Source organism: Hydractinia symbiolongicarpus, chromosome 5, assembly GCF_029227915.1.
Source record: "Hydractinia symbiolongicarpus strain clone_291-10 chromosome 5, HSymV2.1, whole genome shotgun sequence".
Classification (NCBI taxonomy): Eukaryota; Metazoa; Cnidaria; class Hydrozoa; order Anthoathecata; family Hydractiniidae; genus Hydractinia; species Hydractinia symbiolongicarpus.
This window is the reverse complement of record NC_079879.1, coordinates 22,827,042-22,844,985: the sequence shown is the minus strand read 5'-3', so window position 1 is coordinate 22,844,985 and position 17,944 is coordinate 22,827,042. Positions and strand designations below refer to the sequence as shown.

At 32.7% G+C, this 17,944-nt stretch overlaps 1 protein-coding gene across 2 annotated transcripts; it reads left to right on the top strand.

The window, feature by feature from the left end:
* The first annotated feature begins 5,594 nt into the window (after positions 1-5,594).
* Positions 5,595-17,941, top strand: LOC130645438 (polycomb protein Scm-like). 2 transcript variants are annotated; one of them, XM_057451427.1, is made up of 18 exons: positions 5,595-5,758; positions 8,009-8,141; positions 8,280-8,380; positions 8,469-8,567; positions 8,786-8,887; positions 9,756-9,867; positions 10,028-10,069; positions 10,449-10,715; positions 11,098-11,222; positions 11,341-11,572; positions 12,300-12,388; positions 12,918-13,149; positions 13,297-13,324; positions 13,674-13,816; positions 13,906-14,079; positions 14,159-14,761; positions 16,521-16,630; positions 17,212-17,941. In XM_057451427.1, exons 1-18 carry the CDS (start codon positions 5,621-5,623, stop codon positions 17,344-17,346), a joined length of 2,865 nt encoding a protein of 954 aa, XP_057307410.1. In that variant the 5' UTR covers positions 5,595-5,620; the 3' UTR covers positions 17,347-17,941. The 2 variants fall into 2 exon arrangements, with proteins under 2 accessions (XP_057307410.1, XP_057307411.1); XM_057451428.1 differs by lacking the exon at positions 10,028-10,069.
* The last annotated feature ends 3 nt before the right edge of the window (positions 17,942-17,944 follow it).

Genomic DNA, 17,944 nt, shown 5'->3' with positions numbered 1-17,944 from the left:
TCTCCAGTAATACTTTTTTATGGCGGACAGCGCTCAAGAAAAGGAGCCCTGGGAACGAGGCTGGCCTGTCATCATTTAAATTGCCTTACCACAGGTAGTATGGCAATGTGGGTATGGGTATCAAGTATTGAAATCAAGAGGAAGAGAGAATGTTATTTTTTCACTTTCTTTTATAAACCTCGACTTCTGTATGCGCGTTTGCTATGATAAAATGACAAGTTAGAAACCCTTTTTTTTGTTGAAATCAACATCTATTTAGCGATTTTTATATGATACACGAGTGGATTTGCAGAAAACAACCAATTGTAAACAATATACCAATTCTTGCATAGCTGCCTTTAAGCGCCAAATTGATTTTAAACTTTCGCGTTTCTCGTATAAAACAACAATATGTGTGTCGGAAGCTATGGCTGTGTTTATAATTTCTGTTTTCTTTTTTTATATGTATACTCAGTCGCTTCAAGCTGAAATGTTGATTAGTAATAAGTAAGCTTATACACGGAAACCTTTAAACTCTTTTACAAGGAACATTTTCTAAATCTTATCTGATATGGGCGTATGATCATGAAAATTAGGCCCGCGTATGGGTTTCATAACTCAAACATGTTAACCATATTTTTACCAAACTTGAAGTCCATTTGCCCCCATTTTTGAGATACTAGCCTAAAATTCCAATCTACTCTAAAATTATTTTTTATTTAAAGTTTGGTCCATTCTGTGTGCAAAAATTAACAGATATAAACATTAATACTGTCTAATAAATATATTTACTCCGAATAAAGCCGCCATTTTTACTAGGAAGGATTTCTTAGATAAAGATACCGAAATAAAAATATTAAAATCTATATTCCGTGTTTAAACACATCATTGAGGAATAAATAGTACAAGAAAAATTTCTCCAGTAATATCGCTGCATCAACTTCATTAACAAGGCAAAGTACCCTGGGAACGAGGTTGCGATTAATGGAGACGCAACGTCGAACCAAAGGCCTGTTAGCGTTTTTTGATAATGAGGATGAAAGGTTTCGCTTTTTATCCCAATATCAAAAAGCGCTACAAAGGACAGACCCAGAGATCGAGGTTGAGTTGTGCCGAGATCTCGGTTGGACGGGCTGTTTTTTATGACGTATATGAAACGCAAAGCATTTTTTTACTAGAAAATACCACTGAGGCAGGACATCTGAAGAGGCCCCGGTTTGCCGGGCTTTTTTTCTCCATAGAAACACCTCCTAAATAATGATAAAAAAAGAAGAAAATAAATAAAAATCAAATTTGAAACAATCAAGAAAGAGCCGTCTGCTATGGTTACAAAAATTATGAAAAAATATAAGCTATTATTTTAAACCACATCAATAATGTTGGGGTATTTTGAATTTCGTCCCGTGCTGTTATCTTTTGGTCACAGCAATTGAGCAATTGCTCTAATAGTATAGAGATTTAAATTCCATATATAAAAAATAGCCTCAGTTAGTATGACTTCCTACAAAGCCCTTTAAAAAGCTGTAAAGCAATCAAATCATCAGATTTTTCAATATTCTTCTTTTAGTTTAGTCACCAACCACAATGTTTGAAAAGGCTACGCTACCATGATCGATGCTTAGTTCTGGCCTACACAGCGACAAATATTTTAGCTAGCTAGCTATTCATGTGTTCATATGAATATACTTTTAGTCAGATATGATGATACATGCATACTTTTTTCTTTATACGTAGTGTATATTCGTACGCACTTTTGCCCATTTTTGAGCACGTATATGTTCATCCGCTATTCGTACGTAAAGTGCTTTAAGGTTAGGGTTAGGATTCTTTTTCCTTTTTTCTACGTATGAATAGCGCTACGCACTATTAATACGCACTTTATGTCATATTAAAGTGCGTACGAATATACAGTTCCTCCTTTTATGGCTACTTATACTTGCTTCCTAGTAAACTAACTCAAGTCATATGTTCCGACCATTCCAAAGGGAAGATTTAGAACCTTAGCATGTGTGATTATTTATGTAAACAAAAATATGCACCATATCAGCAATTTAAGTTTTTCAGGCATCAATAAAATCAAATCATATATATTCATGACAGCAATTGTCAAACCTGCTTTAACCATTGTGGAGGAAAACCATTAATACAGTAAATAACTTTGAAATAGTTTATGTACTAGGAACAAAGTAGTATAAAATAACAAGATAATGTGAAAAAGAATACAAAACTTAAAATTATGTATACGAATAAGAACATAACAGTGTTGTCACTTAAAGACTTCCCTACTTCGCAACATGCCTGCAATTAATCTGGATTTACAGTACACAAAAAGGGGCTTGCTGTAAAACGCGGAATACAGAACACAAAACGACCTGGAACATGCGTTTTATATTCATTTGTTAGCTAACTCATGAGTGGTTATTTAGTAGATAATAGTTTTTGCTTATATTTTTCTTTCTTTTATATATTTTTACTGACAGGACACACGATGATCAGTAGTTCATTTTATTGAAGTGTATCCTGTATAAATATTGTTTAATAATAATATTAATAATGTGGAATAAGTAATCTGAAACAACCCAGAACAAAAGTAATGTTTTTTTGAATTTTTTTTTTGGAAAATACTGTATTTACACTAATATTTCTGTGCATCTTTACATTTCACACCTTTTAACATGGATTAGAAAAAGTCTTGCTTATGTAATGTTGTTCCAGGATTGGCAGTAATTATTATTAAGTTTTGTGTATCTCCAAGTTTTTTCAGTTCTTCTGCAGCATAGCATTCCAATTAAAAGTTGTGTTTTTTATTACACAGAACAATTTTTCCTGGATTTTTTTGTGGTTTTATGTTTTTTAACATTATTATAATTCCTTTTTTCTCTTTTTTTCAATGTTTTTAATTGCAATGCTTTTATAATCCTGCCTCTTGAGTAAACCTTATCTCTAAGGTTAAAAGGTAGTCAAGCAGTAGGATAAGCCCGTTCCCAGAATAATTTTTCGCCTTTTTGATATTCATTGTTATTAGCAATGTATAACTTGAATGCTTTCCTTTTCCTTTACCCACAAAAAACTTCAAGATCTGTTATATTAAGACGGAAATTGTGTGCTTGTGTGTGTCTGTCCGTAACAGAAAAAGTAGATGTGCTCATTTCCTTTGTAACTAAGAAAAGTAGTATGTTTTATTTGTTAACTGCTTGCATATAGATAGAAGTTAAGGCCAGTGCTAATGCATTTAGATTGACGTTCATTCTTTAATTAAGAATATTGAAGGCATTATATTGTGCCATTAATTTGGAGGCCTTATATATAAGATATTAGGCCTCCAAATATTTAGATATAACTGAAGTTATTGCATGCATGGGTACCTAGGCATCACCTGGAACTAAAATACAGCCCTTAAAATTAGAATTTTTTTGCGTCCGCAATTTCCTTTGTAGTAAAATTTTTCAGCTGGCAAAAACTTTTGTCATTCACCTTGTATTGGGGTTAGAGACCTCACATAAATTCGATGTATTGATCTCCTAAGACAATGACAAATGGAAACAGAGTACAAGTCCCATTGACCTACCTTCCCGATGGTGTACTTCGTTAAGTTAATAGTTCACTGCTAACTGGCATTCTGTGTTTCGAGATGAACTCATTAGGAAGTACGTTGTGCACGTGCTATTTACGAACTGAAGGTCAGGGCATCATTAAGTTGTATATCACAGAAGTCACCGGTGACATGCTACAAAAATGCTTGTCACCATGAAGCAGAACTGTACAGGAGACTCAATTTATATATAGAGTCTTTACAGAACATCTCTCCTCACAAAAACGAGCGCAGGGCTGACTTATTGCCTGCTGTGTCTTGTGGGAGAGAGAACTTCCGGACTTCTTTGTAATACGATTTACAATTTTTCGATTATGATTGCAAATCGAATGGCACCACAGTATTTCTGCAACTTGAATAATTTTAGCGATAATGACTTAACTTACTGATGTTTTTTTTTTAAATTTCACAACAAAATTACGTCGGCATTTTTTGCTGACGCAACTACGGTATTTTCGTATTTTACGTTGGCAATTACGTCGGCAGTGCCGAATGCCGACGCTAATTTTAAGGCCTGAAATAAGACTAATTTCTTCAAGTTTGGTTAACTTACCCATTTTGGAACAGATGTGTTGATGAGGTCATAAAAGGACATTTAAGCCCTATATAATATCTATTTATTTTTTCCTCAAAAAACATGACAAAAACATTTCTATATTTCTGTGTACGATGGGATGCTAAGAGTAAACAATTTTTTTATACAAAAACATCTGGACATGGACCATACTTTACTGACGTCAACAAATGTTTAAATCCTTATATATCCTTAACTGTCCGTCAAAAGCACATGATCCTATACATTTTTTTCATCAGCCATTTAAGCTCTACACATTGGAGATCATGGGTTAACAAGTTTCATCAAAACTCTTCAGAGAACCTATAACTTTTTATTTTCCTTCTGTCCCCTAGTTCGCCAATAATATACATTTGGTTTGTTGCCATGCTTTTTAGGTGAAAAAGCACTTTTTCAATGTCTTCGCTCACTAAAAAAGCTGAAGATTGGGCACAGCTTTAAAAGCACTGTGATGGGTTTTTGTTTCTTAGAGGTAACAACTGTCAGGACTTTGTTAATTAAGATTTTACACACACAAGGTTTTATGCGCACTACGGAAGTTAACGTGCACATTTGTGCAGAACAATTTTAGTTAAAAAAACCTCGTCTCCAGGGTCTCTTCACTTCTTAAAGATTAGCAATCAGGCTAAAAAGTCAATCCTAAACCATGACTACCAGAGAAGCACAGTTCGTTTATGGTTAAATGCATAAAAATAAAAGCTGGGTTAGGAGGTGTAGTTTCGGAAATACGTATATAAATACAGTTTTGCGCAAGAAAGGTCTTGAGCTATCATTAAACTTTGCTAAAGCTGTAAAATCAGATCATAAAAGACTTTAAAAGAAAAAAAATATGTTTTACTTGGACAGAATCAAAAAAGGAAAAGCAGTTGAGGAAGGTGTTATTCGAGGCAATAGACTTAATTAAAAATTTTGCTTTTTTCCAAAACTGCACAGCTTAAGTAATTGCTTGCGTTGTTATCACGTAAGAAACAAAGTACGATTCTCAGTTATTTCCCCAGTGTAACTGAAAAATAATTTTATTGAAGCAATTGTGCAACACGTAAATTTAGTGTTTTTCAGTTAATTTTATCTTTACCCTTTTATCTGAATACTTGAATTTACAAACCTCCAATTTTTGAAACTACTTTATCAGTCCACTGAGGATTTGAACAATCAAGGTTGAACTGTATTTACAGTTTAAAAAAAATAGATCTCAACGTTGGCAATACGTATTTTTGAATATAATACTTGTGGAAAAGATAAACAATTAGCCAGTAAAAGTTTTGCTTTGGTAGGGTTATAAACCAAACCACCATCAAAACATTCCACCAATTACTCCTCTTTGCAGGAAACCATTAATAATGGATCTATTAGGGATTATATCTGCCATTAATAATCAAAATACATTGTGAATCATGATGACTTTAGGTAAGTGTAGTGTGTAATGGTTGATCGCAGATTAATAGAATGACTAATTATTTCAGGATCTAAACAAAATGTCTGATAAAACAGTAAATGTACCATCTACACCACAAACAGAGGAGGTATTAAGTGAAGAAATAACAAATAAAGAGGAAACAGAAAAGCAAAGTATTGCAGAACATGAAGAATCAGAACCTCATGAATCTGTCATTGTAAGTTGCTATTTTTAATTAACCAGTTTCATTTGTCCTCTTTTGTTGGTCTGATGACACAATATTATACCAGGGGAATTAAAAGTTTTGCCAGTTCTTATTAATTGTATCAATTAAGTTCCTGCAGAAATTATTGGGAAGCTCACAATGCGTGTACCCTTAGGGCCATATGATTTTCAATTTAATTGAAAATCAGAAATCAAAATTTTGGTACTAATTCATGTTTTTTAAACTTTTATATTTTGAAATTCAAAATTTATAAACTAAAATTCAAATATTTTAAAATATTTGAATATTTGAATATTGAAAATCAAAAATTAAAAATCAAAAATTAAAAATCTTTTTTTCTTCGCGATCAAATATGATGCAATGAACCAACAGGTTCTTTTTAACCAACCCACTGCACTCCTGCATAGAGTTTTTTTATTAGGAGCGTTTCATAAGGAGCTGAAATTGGTGTCCAAAGTTTTCAGGAAGTCCTGAGACTGCCAGGCAGATATTTTCTTTTTATTACCAATATCGTTTCAATTGACTTTTGCTTGATATGCGTCTATTCTCTTAGATTTCTTTTGTTAAAAAAGATCTGGAAATAAAAGTTTATGCTATTCTAAGAAGTGTTTAAGATCAAATATTTTCAGAGTCCCTTAATTTTATAGGAGAAATTTAAAAAATGTAACTACACCAATCAGAAGCAATATTATTATTTATTCTTTTTAAATCTTCTTTTTGGTTTAGAACATTTGTTGACATTCATCGACAGTCTCTTATTGAACACAATATATGACGATCTATTATTGGTATAATATTTTAAATTTCCGATTAACATTCGGATGTAATAAAGTCTGATTTAGAAGGACAGGTTTGATATGAATCTCGCCCTTTATTTTGACCATGTCCCTAGGCAAGAACCCAGGACGCCTGGGGATGAGACTGGTTTGACGTTTAACCGATGTGTCGCGTGCGTAATGAAACTTAAAATTGAAAAGAAAAATTTGAATTTGAGTTTTCAATTATTGTTTTTTGATCTTTCTTGAGTTCTAAACTTTAAATTTTCAATTTTCAAATTAAATTGAAATTCAAAAATCATTAAATAATTTTGATTTTTGATTTTCAAATTAAATTAAAAATCAAAATTAGCCATTATTTCTGATTTTCAATTTTCAATTAAATTGAAAATCAAATGGCCCTAAGGGTACACGCATTGCTCACTATTCTCGAAAAATTAAATTTAAGAAAAAATTTAAAATTTAATTTCAAATCAAAATTAATTTTGTAATATTTGTTTTTTTTATGTTTTTATTTTTTGTAAAACAATTTACACCTTTTTGAAGAAACTAAGTATGTGTGAAGCACATGCTACAAAAATATATACATAATATACATTTACAAACAATTTTTTTATAATAGAGCTAGCCTCATAATTTACTCATGTTTACCATTTCGTTTTTTCTTGGCATATACGTGTAGGTGTATTCATAAAGGCAGGTTTTCCATACCACTGCATTTTTCACTTAAGCTTGACACAACGTAAAAACGTGCTGCCAAGCTTCTTTCAAAAAGTTATATTTATTCAGCTTTTTCAGTGTGTATTTTCTCTCTCAGGCTTTTTAGCCAATAAAATTCAAGGAAATGTAAACAATTGCACAATCCGTTTTATTTAATAAAAATATCAAAGAAAACAATTTTTTTGGCACTTTTCGTAATAGTTTACAAAATAACACCTACTTAGAAAAGTGGATGGTGTTAGTAGTACAGGGAGATATGCATTGGTGCAGTAACCTACCTTAATCAAGAAACCTAAAAAAATCTGTTTGATAAATTTTATTTTAAGACTCTCTATATTTTTGTTGTGATAGTATGATTCCAAAGTTGGTTGGTCAATAAATCCTTAATAATAAATCCTTTATATTTGGTTTTTTGTCTGGTGCAACACCAAAACAATCTTTATCGTGAAATTAAAGAATTTAATAATAAAGTTTGAAAAATAACCTGCTAGAAAAAAACTGTGCTTAAGGAAAATTTTTGTTGTTGTTTTGCGCCTTTTTTAATAAATAACCTTAGTTGCTAAGGTGAAAAATCGCCGGTGGCATGTGAAAAACATTTGTTGACCTATATATATATGTCCCTGTCTGTTCATGTGAAATGGCTCAGCATTCAAAAGGTTAAAATAAGCTAATTCTTCTATACAGTGAAAAAAATAAAAAAATAAATATTGAAGTTTTTATTCATATATATTTTTTCTAACATTAGGATTATGCCAAGAACACAGTCAACAGTTTTTTAAGTATGTATGGTTATGATGAAAGGGTGACCACTGAGTCTTTGTCAAATATTAAAAGCGAACCTATCTCTCCATCAAAAGATTATGCACAAGTAACATCAGGTTTGTTATTTTATTAATAATCTTGTTGTTATCAAAAGTTAAATGCAGGCTCAACTGTCTATACCCCATTCTTCCAGTTTTTCAAAAAAATTATAAAATAATTATTTGCCATAATTGGCGATTCCATTGTTTTGATAGAGGCATCTAATTCAACCATCAGAACAGAAGATAAGGTGGCAATACTATCTAAAACTGCTACAGTAACACCATTACGAAACTGCTCATCCACTTCAACAAAGGTAAGAAGATTTTACAGGTTAATATTTTCTCTTAAGGAAAGGACACACTTTCTCTTTTGGTATTATTTTTTTGAAATTGACGATATAGGTAGATTCGGAAAGTATTCTTGTTGGAGTTAATTCAACAAGGAATCTGGATGGTGCTCCCCGAAAACCCATTACACCCTACATGAGATATCGAAATATGGTAAGCTCCTTTAAAAAATGCTTTAAATTTTTTTAACTAGTGATCTTTATGTTGTTTTTTTACAACATTCTCCTTCACCTAGATGTTAAGGTCAAATATGATAGGTCAATTCTTTTATGACCCAATGATAATAACAGGACTCAAAGCAGACATTAAGTAAAAATGTTCATGTGTGGTAACAAAAGTTAACTTAATGCATTTAGTTTCGATGTGTTTAGATCTTTCAGGAAATCAAACACAAATATCCTGGGTGCTCTCCGTACGATTTAGCCTGCTTAATTAGCAGCAAGTGGAGTATGCTTACTGACTCAGAAAGACAGGTAATAATACAATAATAACCAATTACTCTGGGCTGTACTGCAAAATGCAACCACGATCAGCAATTAAATCTTTGGCAATATTATCTTATTGTATTTGTTAACTGTCTAAGTTAGACGAGATGAAAGGATAAAAAGTTTAGTGCAGTATTCTTATAATAATAACACTACTTTCGTTAACACTCAAGGTAATAATTTAAAACAGTCTTGTCTAAAACTTTATAAGCAGAATTTGAGAGTGCAAATTGAATAAAGCCATGTAAACGAAACATGGAATATTCAACAGAACAGAAATATTAAACAGAAGAACGTGTAAAGTTGAATATGCAGCTGATAAGTTGCAGCAAATATGTTTTGAAAAGCTATTCAAGAATCACATGGACTTTGATAATTTTTGTCTAAAAATGAATCTACTTGTGTTATAAATTCGTCGTCCTGTATTTAGTTTTTTTAATAAAACTGGATATCTCCTTATCATCTTTATAGACAAGACAACAAACAAGTAGTTAACTAGCTGTGTTGAATAACCTTCCGGCCAGATTATTGATGCTAAATCTGAGTACTTTAACAGCAAAAAAATTGTTGTTGTTTCTATCCTATAAAATGTTTTTTTTATCAATTGTAGGAATTAGATATAAAATCATTTCCAAGACCTCTTAAGATTTGTTTTTTGTGCTCGTTTATATTTTTCTTGACGGCAGGCAATCCGTATTGTCTTGTCGTCAAGAGCACTAAGCTAATCAGAGTGCTAGAAAACTCTATTGCCCACTTGCTTCATCCAGACAGCTAACGAGAAAGTAAGTTACTCAACTATCACAGACATTGTTGTGCTTATGTCTCATATATAGCTATTATTTCTTTTTGTGAGTAGGTTTGGGAGGAACAATATGAAGAGGATATGAAAAAATACAATGAAAATTTAAAAACGTATTATGCACATCCCAATTTAAAACGAGACTGGATGCAGGAAAAGAAAACACCGGGTAAGCTTCGTGAACTTAATTTAAAAAACAGTTATATTGATCAGAACGCTTTTTTATTTTCTATGTTTCCTGCTGTATCTTATGTTTTACGTGACAAGACAAAATTCCAACCTAGTTTAAACTTTTGTTTAATTTGATATTTTTTTTTATTTTTGTGTAGCTCACTTGTTATCGTTTGTTGAAAATATATCTTTGAGAATAGGTAGCTATAAATTTTTCTCGTTTGTTTGTTTGCACTGAAAAAATACACACAAAGTAACCACGTGTATCTACATTTAAGTTCTAAAAATAGCCATACCCGTAGCTGAACCTTATTTTATCCATTATTTTTCAATAACTGTACAATTTAAAAACCTGAAGAAAAGAAATCCAAAAAACTTAAATCCCGAATTTTTTAGGCGAAAATGGACTTTACTTGGCGTCTTATCTTATTCAATTCGTTTGCAATTTTTGCGATCAATTCTGCATAATATTCACTTTAGACAACACACTACCTGTTTCAGGTTATTTTTCCTGTTGAATTCCCTTAGTTAAGAACTTTAGCTCTAAATACATTTTTTTTCTATTTTAACATAACTTAGAACCTCAATCTCCTGCACAAACCAGGGCGAATACTCAAGAAGAATCAAGATACAATGGCCGCTCAGGCTTATGCAATTGGTGCAAACATTTTGCTTCCCTGCAAGAGTTTTCATCAGTATTGGAGGGGAGAGAGATATATTGCAGTGGGTTATGCTCGGAAAAATGTTTCATTGAGGCTGCACAGCAGATTTGCAGTGTGGAAAGTGGAAACAACAAAGTTCGTTACATTGGTAGTGATCTACCCCACGAGGAACCTCTAAACCAAGGTTAGATCTAAAAAAAATCCTAAAATATTTATTTTATTTATTGTGTAAACTAAAACCTAAGGGTATTACCAGGATTCTGGCTTCTCTCTGGCAAAAATGAAATAAAATTGGTATATAATATATATATCAGATTCTCATGTGAAGGAAGCAGTACCCAGAAATAAAATTTTAGGCTAATGGTTCTGGCTAGACGCTATGTTTAAGGGTATGGCATTGTTACAGCATTTTAATTTTTAGCTGGTCATTCCCGAAAAAATAGATTCTTTTAAGTCTGGACTTCCTGTAGGATAATTTTGTTAAAATTGCGTGAGAAGTCTGTCAACGTTTTTTTTACTTCCAATACTTTTACATTATTAGGTAGAATATGAATTGTGTATTTCAGTGCAACCGATAGCGTCTGTAACTTCATCGAGTTCACATTCGTCGTCGTCATCGTCATCATTTAACTGGGATGTGTATCTAGCAGAAACAAATGCAACTGTTGCTCCATGGACGTACTTCAATCACGTAATAATATATTTAGCATACTTCTGACGCACCATACACCTTTATTTTAGGAGTATAATGTATATGTAAATAATTGTAAATTATGCAATTGCTTTTTAAACTGTGTTTATTTCTTCAGTCACGAAACCCTCCTGCCAATAACTTTACCGTTGGCATGAAACTGGAAAGCTGCAGTCATTCTAAAGCTACAAATGTCAAAAGCCTTGCCACTGTCAAAGAAGTGTGTGGTGCAAGAATTTTGCTGCATTTTGATGGCACTCACTCTAACTTGGATGTTTGGAAGTTATGCGATTCAGCTGACATATTTCCTGCAGGTTGGCGAGAAGGATCAAAATTAAGAGCACCAATCGGTAGGTTGTTAACCTGGAAACTATTTCTAAAAAGCGTTTAGTTATTATTGGAGTGTTTGTATAATTTTAGCCTATATCCTTACTACTGGGTTGGTTATAAAGAATATTGTGTCTTTTTAAAATATGATAAAATTTGGCCAAAAGCCTTCAGAAAACCTAAATACGATTACCTCCTGGTAACTCGACCACCTGATAATTCAACTTTCATCATCGCGAACCATTTTCTTGAACTTTGGTTAATACTTTCTTATAAAAAAAACTCCGGTTGACTCAAACATTTGTTAACTCGACCCATTTTTCGTCCCCCCTTGTTCTGATAACTAAAAGTTTTCACTTGAGAAAATGAAATCAAAGACTAGATAAATGTCAGATTTTATTTTTTTTTTTTAGTTTTTATCACGTCTTTATCTATTTATATAATATAAACGTTGCCCCACCTCTTGAAAAAATCGCTTAAACTCGAATGATAATCTTATTTTAAACTAAATTCAAATTAACGGGAGCTTCATTTAACTTGAACATTCGTTAAGTCAAACTATTTTCCTCGTTCACTTGGAGGTTCGAGTTACCGGGAGTTAACTGTACTTAAAAGCCGTAAGAGTATTTTGGCGCACGCGCAGAATTTACGAAATTCAAATCTCTTTTTGTTGGTTTTTTTTTCGCATCATACAACGGCGAATGTAGCATTTCACTATAAAGTATTTATTTTTGTTGTCTTTCATTTTAGGATACAAGTTCGAAGAAAAGCATTATGGTAAATTTTATTCCGCCAGCTTGCAAAACGCCACTATTGCTCCTTCCAACTTGTTTCACAAGGTATATAAATTTGCGTATTTGTACTAATAGTAATTTGATAAACTTTTCTCCCCCTTTGATCTTCTGCAGCAACAAGCTTAAACGGCTAGACGTGGGCTTCTTATGTTGATGAACTGCACGTACTGCAGAACAGAAAATGTCAGACAAAAACTGTATTTTAATGCAAGTGATAAATCCTTGTTGTGTAAGAGAAGATATGTTGTATAGAATTTTTAAAGCGCTCCTGCTTTGTGCAAACGGTTCTTGGTGTTATCTAAAGTTGTTTGCAAAAGTGTACAAAAGTTTGCCGATTATTGTACCAGCGCACACATTCTTGTAGGTAAAAGAGCAAAACGGGCGGTGGTATTGAAATTTTTAGATGGGTATTTTAGATAGGTACTCATTTTATTTTTAAGTAGTTTGACTTCCGACCTTTTTTTTATATTTTCTACAAACCAGAATGAGTGCGCATGCCATTGTTCTCAATTCAAAGTGAAAACGTTACGTCGCATAGAAAGTGATTTAATTGATTATATTTGGTGTAATTTAGGAACCAACAGGTCCTCTAGAAAATTACTTCAGTATCGGTATGAAACTAGAAGCAGTTGTGAAACAGACTCCGCACATAATACGCGTTGCAACAGTGGTTGATGTCGATCGCCACGAAATTAAAATCGAATTTGCTGGATACAAGGGTGTTGGATATTGGTGCGGTTATAAATGTCGTGATATATTTCCAGCTGGATGGTGTTTGCGTACGGGTCACCCTTTACAGCCACCAGGTATGTTCTTTAAATACTCACTAACGAGAATATTATTTTGATAAGCGTATTATTAAATTAGCTTGTGGTCATCCGTTCTGTTATAGAGTGCATGAACATTTGTTGAGCTGTTTAGTTTTAGGTTTTGATGTGTTGTATTATTTCTAGGAACCAAAGTAGACCGTCTTCATTTGATGTAAGTGTGCAGTCATATCAATACGATTGGTGTTTCTGAGAAAGTGTATTCTATGTTTAAAAGCTAGGAATTCTAACTGATACACATGAAGAACCATGTTGAAAAGCGTGACGAGTGAAGACTGATTTATCATGCTTCTATTTTTACGTGGAAGAGTAAACCAAATGATAATTGCTTGTTCTTTGCTGATTTAGGCGGGATCTTTTATCTAATGTGCGATGTCAAAAACAAGCAATTAAACTAGCCTCGCTTTGATGGGGATGTGAGAGATGTTAAAAATTAAAGCATTGGGTCAAAGAAGATAAATTTGTTTTAAATTCGTCTTTTTATTTTGGACTGTTGTCTTTAGTTCCTCGCGGGAATCATCTACACCACCACTGGAGAGCACTTCAAGTGGCAACAGAAGCCAGTCCGGCAGTCCTTTCCAAACCACATCAGTAGCTCCCCAAAGAGAAACTACTTGGAAAGACAAAGCTGCTTCAACTAATAACGGTATCGTCACGTTTTGCTTAGTCTCGTCTCAAAATTAAGTTTAATTCTTGTATCACGATATTCATCTTTGTGAACCTTTTTTTTTTTAGTGGAAGTTTTCATCAATAGAGATTGTTACTGTGGGCCTTATTTGGAAGCACAAAAGTTGTTCGCGTTGCCGAAAGTCTACCGTGGAAATATCGTGAAAGTTTTAAAAAATGTTCTGGAAGATACAATTAAGTGTGCTTCCGATTCAAAAACTGTTTTTGGTTTTCTAAAGCCAGGTAAAAAAAGATTTTGCTCTCTGTAAGTCATCGTGTACAAATGATAACATCGTCACTAAGTTATGTGCATTTTTTGTAGGGCGAGGAAATTGCGTAATCACAGCAGCATGCGACGGAGTGACGTATCAGTGCTGTTTGAACAATATAGACCGTGTATCAAAATTCTGGACCGTGTTGGAACAGTTTTCAGATAACTTGAGATGTTGTCAGAACTTATTTTCAAGCACTAAATTTTTTTCAGCATGCAGCAGATGTGTTTCCACTCATAGTTCTCTCGGTCCCGGCAAGAGGTCAAGCAGTAACTTGTACGGGTATTCATCCCATAGTGGTGATGTTGCTAGAGGTAATCGAGGCGAATCGTCTTCGGCAAGTTTTGATAATTATTACAAAAGCTCACCGAGATCAGAGAGAGGAGGATACGTTACTCCTGCTTATTCTGTGTATAGTTCATCCAGATTGGAAAATGAACTCGCGAGAATGCAGCCAATAAATTTATCGAGGCATGATTCGGTGTTTGAACGAACAAGACCTGAGGTTGTTATGGAAACGAAAGAGGGGCAGAATAGTTTGATCGAGTCAGGTAGGCGAGACTCTTATTTGGATCCGGAGAAAGAAGATGTGAATGTCGATGGCTTGGACGACACGGAGCCTGTCTTAAAGAAGAAAAAAGTAACAAATATGGGTAAAATATTTCATATTTGTTTTCAATATGTTTTCCTTTGCTTTTTTATGTTGTTTTAATAGTTTTCACTATGTTGCTATGTATCCTTGTCCATCTAATTTGTCTCTACAAGAAAACCCACAAAATACAAAATCAATTGAGAATAACTCTAAAAATTTATTCAGTACAGTTTTATGTAACAAAAATGCATTAATTTTTCCTGTGCCTCGAAATTTAAAAAATATATTTTGTAGTGTTAAATGGAAAGAATGCTTGGACTCATATTCTTAATGAAAGTAACGAGAAAATTTTGAACAGCAATAAAACATAACATCAGAGACTTTAAAAATTTTCGCAATGAAGTCATCATAATTTAACAAGCGAAGAAATTTTATACTGATGGCTCAGCATAGAAGACCAGGAGATTTTCGACATGATAGATTTTTCTGAGAAAAGTCTCACTATGTCATTATCAAAGTGTTTTTTAATAAATTCGTCTTTTGAAGTGAAGCTTCAGTAGACTTGGCTCCTTTAATACTACTTAAAAAGATAAATAAAAACTTCTGACGCCATAATATTATATATATAATTATATATAATATATATAATATATAATAATATATATATTATAATATAATTATATATAATATATATTATATAATACATGCTGCTGTGATTACGCAATTTCCTCGCCCTACAAAAAATGCATATTATGTGTTGCTTACGTTTTACAATATGCCTTATGCTGACGTAAGCAAAGTGACGTATATAGAGTCAAATTCTTTTAAAAAGTTTTAAAAGATTAAACGCAATGAAAATATCTTGTTGGAAAATCAAAATTTGGTTTAAAAACAAACTAATTTATAGAAATATAAAAACTAGTATATAAAGATGATGGATCTGTGTTTTATCAAGTTTTGCAATAAATGCCGAACGGATGTGATGTGGAAATCAAACCATTTCCCCTCGCAGAGGTCGCAAAAAATATTTTTTTTTACAGGAGTTGTATAATCTGTTATTGAATTTAAACATGTTCACCAAACTTCTTATATCCCAACCGTTTAAAAATCAACAATTTTATACCATTCTTCTCTCTTCATGAACTACAAATATTTTAAATTTCTCAAAATAATATCGTTATTTTTAAAAAATTGTTTATTGCACATATTGCTTTCGGTCATTTGATTAATATTTTAAATATCGCTTTCCGTCATTTGATTCGGAATATTTTATATATACCTTAATTTCACTAAATACCGCTCGAACATTCACGCAGAATTAATCATAAAAACCTATAAAATCGATTTTATGCAAAAATGCATTTAAAGCTCCTATTTAAGGTATGAAAATTCGTGTAAGCACAGCAATTGCTCAGACAACCGCCTAAGATATCTATCCTATTCTTATGCTGAACGTTAAACAGAAAGGATAGATTCACACTTTTATAGGCTCTGGATGAATTAACCCGTGTTTGAACCCAAGACCTTCCGTACTGGAAGCGAGCGCTCTACCACAAATGTACCAGCCAATAGCATTGCTTACTTTTGTTTTCCCCTAAAATACAAATAAAAATTCCTTCCTTGTTTTACTTTTCCTGAATCGTTGATTTAAAAGAAAGTAAAAGACACTGTTATAACAGAGAGCCGCATTATTCTTACAAACTATATCTTATCATGGAGATTTGATCTTATTAAATCACCAACTATAGAAAATACGATCTTTAGAAACTGAGTATATTTTATTCAACTTTTTAATTGTTTTTCTTTTGATGATTTTGTAGCTGGTGGAGTTGAAATCTCATCCGCGCCAAAAACGTGGAGCATCGATGACGTCACTGCTTTCCTTCAACAAACAGACCTAAAAGATTACATCGAGAAGTTTAAAGAAAACGTGAGTTTTTTTCAACATGCTTTCTCAAAGTGACACGTGATTTGTTACCAAGGTGTTGCTATGGTGATAAATTCATCTGTCTTTAGCCACACCTTTCGCACGGATAAGAAATACAATCCGTGATAATAGCAACGTAGATAAAAAAAACAAAGAGAATGATGCTAGTAAACCTGTTCAGGTTGTCATTCGAGTCGTGTTGTGACCTGTAAATCGTTGTTTACTTTATCATCGACATCACATCCATCCGCGAATTAGCGAGCTTTGTTACGCATTTGCGAAAGTTTGTTTCTGCGACGCATCAAAAGGCTAAGACCGCGAAAAATTCGAAATCCAAAAAAACAAAAATTTATTGGCGGAATCCTATTCTTACAAAAATTATTAAATTTCAACTTTTTACACGGGCCTGTGCATTTTACAGAACTTTAAATTAGAGAAAGATTATTTCGCAGCTGTTATCAATTTTTTTTCTTGCAATGGTTATTCCTTCAAATTATCAGAACCCAATCATAAATATATATATATATATACCCCAATGCTCCAAACGCGTTTAAGTTTATTTTGATAACTTTATTTTCTTTTAGGAAATAGATGGCAAAGCATTACTGTTGTTGCAACGCGACTTAATTCTTACTCACATGGGATTCAAGCTTGGTCCAGCTGTTAAACTATTAGATTTAATTGCGGAGTTAAGAACTGCGCAAGAGAAGTATTCATGACAGTAAAACATGAAATTCTGTTAGTTGTTTTTTTATGATGTTTCGGATGTTTTAACTGTTGTCCCTACTTGTCCCTAATAATGTTTCGTTGTTTTCTTTTCTCTTCGATTTTCGTAAAACTTTGTTGAGTATTTTTTTGTTTTTTGAAGACACAATAACATATTTCCTCTGCAATTTCGCAAATGACAAATGCAGTTAAAAACTTTGCGCGTTCAAATTTTAAAAAATGGTTGAAATAGAGAGAATTTGTAAGCCTATAATAGAGTTGGAGTGACTATTTCTTCGAGTTTTGGTCGTGCAACGTTGAATGTGTTTACAATTCATGCATAGTATTGTTTAAGTGTATTTGGTATTATTCCACACTTCATTTTGTAAAAAAAGATTGTATATATTTCTTTACGTATTTTATGAAACTAAAAATAGACTTCTGATTGTTATCTTAATCAACAAAAGGCGCGTTGTGATCACAATCTATATACCGCATTGGTTAACTTTAGTATTGGAAGAGAATTTCCATCCTGGATTGTTGTTTTTTTTATGGCAAAATTCAAATTTGGATTGTTCTTAGTTAACAATAATTTGCGCCTGAAACTGTTTC

Coding starts and splice junctions, on each gene's coding strand:
- LOC130645438 (XM_057451427.1), top strand. CDS start 5,621: ATGTCTGATAAAACAGTAAATGTACCATCTACACCACAAACAGAGGAG. Junction 13,325..13,673: donor GTAGACCGTCTTCATTTGAT/GTAAGTGTGCAG, acceptor TGTTGTCTTTAG/TTCCTCGCGGGAATCATCTA. Junction 14,762..16,520: donor GAAAAAAGTAACAAATATGG/GTAAAATATTTC, acceptor ATGATTTTGTAG/CTGGTGGAGTTGAAATCTCA.